This window comes from Chrysochloris asiatica, unplaced genomic scaffold (genome assembly GCF_000296735.1).
Source record: "Chrysochloris asiatica unplaced genomic scaffold, ChrAsi1.0 scaffold00045, whole genome shotgun sequence".
In the NCBI taxonomy this organism is placed as follows: Eukaryota; Metazoa; Chordata; class Mammalia; order Afrosoricida; family Chrysochloridae; genus Chrysochloris; species Chrysochloris asiatica.
The window spans coordinates 7,825,110-7,829,758 of NW_006408563.1; the positions used below are offsets into that span (position 1 = coordinate 7,825,110).

Below are 4,649 nucleotides of genomic sequence, written 5' to 3' on the forward strand. Positions count from 1 at the left end.
ATATTCTGGTGCTCCTCATCATGTTTCAGAATTTAATAATCTGGTGCTGACAATGTTCCATTGCTATTCATATGGTTTTCAGTAACTAAATATTTGGAAGTAGCCTGTCTCTCCTACTTCCTAGTCTTTCTTCACCTGGAAGCTCAGCTGAAACCTGTCCACCATGGGTGACCCTGCTGATATTTAAAATACCGATGTCATAGTTTCCAGAATCACAGCAACACACAAGACACCACACTATGACAAACTGATAGATGAGTGGTTGTTATTAGTAATGCTCATTCTAAATTTACTTGCCAAAGATGGGGAAACTAAAATGTAAATGAAAGATTAGAGTGCCCAGCTACTATTGCATTGTTATTCCATAGGAGATTCTGCAGGTGAAATTTTCAAACAAGAGTAATAATATGACAATTATAAATTCTCTTTGTATTCGCATCTTTTAACAGTCCCAGTTTGGGAACATTTAGAAGAAGTTGAAGAAAGTATACAGTTTGTACTTTAATGCATTCAAAACTAGGTTATAGCAAGTTGCTATGAAGATTTACTGATCAAGAAGTTTTTAATAGCTTATAAAATTGTGTATCTTTACTAATATAACAAAATATCTGAGCCTGAAACTAGAAGGGAAATAAAGCTCTGTAGAAATGGTTAATGGAATTTAAATAGAACATGTGGATTCAATTTATATGGAAGATGTCCATTAAGCACACAGCAAGTAAAGAATACTCATTTTCCATTCCTACACCCTCTAAAACCCAGCAAGGTACAGATTTTGAGCAATTTCAGAATTCGTAGGATTCTTCGGTTACTTTTGATAAGTACATATTATGCAGTTAAATTTTTGTAATTGCCATTAGAATTAGAATATAAACCTCAACGTAATCTCAAATCCCAGGCATCTGCCGTAGTAATATGGGACTCACCTTCAAAAGTATCAGAATAGCAAACCAGCTATGCTCAAAAAGAATACTTAGAATTTTGGAAACTAATGTGCAAATCCCAAAGATACCCCCAAAATACATTTAACTTGACTCTGTAAACGTCCATTCTTTTATCAAACACTGGGATCAAGCAAACATAAGTGATATAAATGTAGTAAGTCTAAATTGAGATATGCTGTAGCTGATTTTCAATAACTAGTATGGAGAATCTTTTAAATCTTTAAATGCTTTTCATTCTTCATTAGCAATTACGGCTGTTAACTGTTCCACTCCTTCAATCCTTTGCAAATACTTCTCGGGTACTTATTCTATGTCAGATTCAGTATCATATCTTATGGTTAGAAATACTACAGTGGACAAATCAGACACAGTTTATGTCTTCATGGCAATCACATTCTAGTAAGCATGAGAAACACTAAATAAATGTTGACACAAATTTTAAATGCAATTGTGGTTAAGTGCTTTGAAGTACACTAACTATGATGTGGTACCCAACTGGCTATATGATCTTGGACCTTAAATTTTTTCATCTGTAAAATGTTGTTGTAGTGTGTCGTGGAGTCAGTTCTGACTCATAGCGACCCTGCACAGGGTTTCTGAGGCTGTAAATCTTAACGGGAGCAGAAAGCCTCATCTTTCTCTTGCGGCACAGCTGGTAGTTTCTAAATGCTGACGTTGAGATTAGCAGCCCAATTCGTAACCACTACAGTAGTAGCATATTCTAAATTAACTATCAAGAACAACTAGTAGAGAACAGTATGTGCATAAATTATCTGTATCAGATTTACTTTGGAGACTACTTCAAATATACATGCTCAGACCCTAATATAGAACATATGAGGTAAAGCCTGGGAATGTGTGCTTTTAGCAAGCTTCTCAAGTAATTCTAATAACGCTAATGTTTTAAGAATTTGATCACAGAGTAGAAAAAATCATATTGTGAAAAATGGCTTCAGAGTGAAACACATTAGGATACGAACTGTAATGAACCTTACCTGTGTAGCTTTGTCTTTCATGCAGGGTGCAGCTTGTCCATGACTATCACGAGGCCAGTGTCCTGCAAGGTATGGAGCAGCAAGTGTATCTAAAGAGGAAGTACGGCGGATGATACTGGAAGGGCTTGAAGAAGGTGGTCGTGCTTTGTCACCTAGGTTTAAGATAAAAATATTTATTATTAAAAAAAAAAAGATTAGGAAGGAAACAAAGCAGATTCTGAGTTTTAAATTATAAAGAATAACTAATAGAACAGAACCAGCTATTGCTACACATAATAACTTGGATAAATCTTCAGGGACTCATGAAAATAGCCAAACCCTAAAGTTTACAGGTATGTATTTAACATTTTAAATTTAAAATATTTTAGAAATAGAGTAAATGTTAGTGGTTGCCAAGGGTTAGGGATGAAGGAAGAGGGTGAGGAGGCAGGAGAGAGGTAGGTGTGGTTATAAAAAGGGAAACATAAGAGACCTTTGTGGTATTAAAATAAAATGTATACTCAAACATATGGGAGATTAAACTACATATAATTTAGCACAGACACATATACATACAAATTAATGTAAGTAACACTGAGGAAATTTGAATAAGATCAGTGGATTGTACCAATGGCAGTTTTCTGGTTGTAATATTACACAACTTTATAAAATGTTACCATTGGGAGAAACTAGCAAAACATCTATTATTTCTTAATAGTTCATGTCATATCATACAGCTCTCATTTAAGGATAAATAACCTTCATTGTTGTTATTGTTGTTGTAGGTGCTATTGAGTCGGTTGTAACTCATAGCAACCCTTTACGTAAAGGGTTTTCCGAGGAGTGACTTATGAGCTTGAACTGCCGACCTTGCAGTCCAGTCCAGCATATTAACCCAAAAAGGCACACCAGGACTGAAACCTTCACTGACTCCTATAAAAAAGCCCAGCTCCTTTACAATTTAGTCTAACATTTGAGTATCTTATCTTTAAGCAATAGAGCAAGAAGCTTTGGTAGCGTAGTGGTTATGAATAGGGCTGTGAACAGCAAGGTCAGCAGTTCGAAACTACCAGCCACTCCGTGGGAGAAAGATGAGGCTTTCTGCTCCTGTAAAGATTTACAGCCTCAGAAACCCTGTACAGGATCGCTATGAGTCGGAACCGATTCGACGGCACAGCTGGTAGTTCAAGCTCATAAGTCACTCCACGGAGCAGCTGGTAGTTTTGAACTGCGAACTGCAGTTCACAGCCTGATTCGTAACCACTATGCTACCAGAGATCCTTGTACATGTATATTGGGGGGGCGGGGGGAGGATCAAATAGACATGAAAAAATAAAAATAAAAACAAACAGAACTTCTGTTAATAAACAATATATTCACTTAAATTAAAACTCAATGGATAGGTTCAACAGAAGACTAGGCACAGCTTAATAGAGTATTAGTGAGCTACAAAACAGACTTATATACAAAGAAACACAATAATTCAAGATGTAGAATGAAATAAACTCATTCTCAGATGAACACTAAGAATATTTATTATGCAGTGAAACTCTACAAAAATCACTGCATTGCAGTGAATTACTCAGTAAGACCTTACTTAGCCATAGTCTCTGTAACTCCCACCAAATGAGTAGGCAGAACTATGTAAATTTGAGGTACTTGTGACCCACCAAGGGGACTGGGTAGCTTGCTAATAAGGTAAATAAGGTACACAGAATCACTGCAGGGTTGGGACCACAAAAATAAGATGCATGGAACTCTAACGTGGGAATTGATCAGTTTTGCCACACTGCTAAGCTTAAAATGAGCCATCCTACAGGGAAGGGAGGAGAATCTCACTACCATTAAGAAACAAGAGCCAAGCATGGAGCATGTCCTTCAAACCCTAGATCCCTGTACTGAACCTCCTCAATCCAAGAGACAGAGATGTTACACTGTGACTGCCTTTAGACCAAGGCTTACTGGTGGAGTGGGAGGCCTCTAGGCACATAATTGGCAGAATTAAGAGAGCTTTAGGATAGGCACTAGAGACTGCTAACCTCAGGTGACTGGTTCAATCCTTAGAAAATTTATACAGGGTCACTCTGAATTGGTACCAACTCAATAGCACTTAACAACAACAAACAAATATAACACTTGCTAGAGTAGAGCAAAGGCCAAGGGACCACAGAGTCAAAGGACCATAAGGGTGTACCTAGGGCTGAGAGGAAGCTGACCTGATCAAAGACCTATATCCTGAGCACTCCTGATCCAAATCTGTAACCTGCTACTTCCATAATAAACTCCATAAACGTGAGTATGGTCTGTGAGGTCTGTGTGGCCATTGCAACAAATTATTAAATTCACCAGAGTAAAAAGTGCCGTGGCAAACTGGTGAAGAGGTTGGAGGGTGGAGACATGTCTGACCTCCGCCTTAAAGGACCCAGCGTTGGGCTGAAGGTAGCTGTGATTTTCCTCCTCCCCTTTGGGAAATCATAGGTGGTCAGATGATACTCCCACACAATTTTTGCAATCATTTAAAGGAAGGCATCACAGAAAGAAGGAAATTGAAACTTAGACAAGAGCAGTAGGGTTTAACAAACATTGACATTCAGGGCAACCAACAAACATATGAAGAAATGCTCACGATCACTAGCCATTAGAGAGATGCAAATCAAAACAACAATGAGATATCATCTTACACCAACAATAACAGCAAAGATGAAAAATGGAGAAGACAATAAATGCTGGC

The 4,649-nt window shown here is 37.7% G+C and overlaps 1 protein-coding gene across 1 annotated transcript in view; it reads right to left on the reverse strand.

The window, feature by feature from the left end:
• The window catches only part of FAM117B (family with sequence similarity 117, member B), a 139,796-nt gene that overhangs the window by 59,856 nt on the left and 75,291 nt on the right, over positions 1–4,649 (reverse strand). Inside the window, exon 3 of the mRNA XM_006862028.1 lies at positions 1,940–2,091. Within this exon, the coding sequence (XP_006862090.1) occupies positions 1,940–2,091 (152 nt within the window). The remainder of the gene's footprint in view (positions 1–1,939; positions 2,092–4,649) is intronic.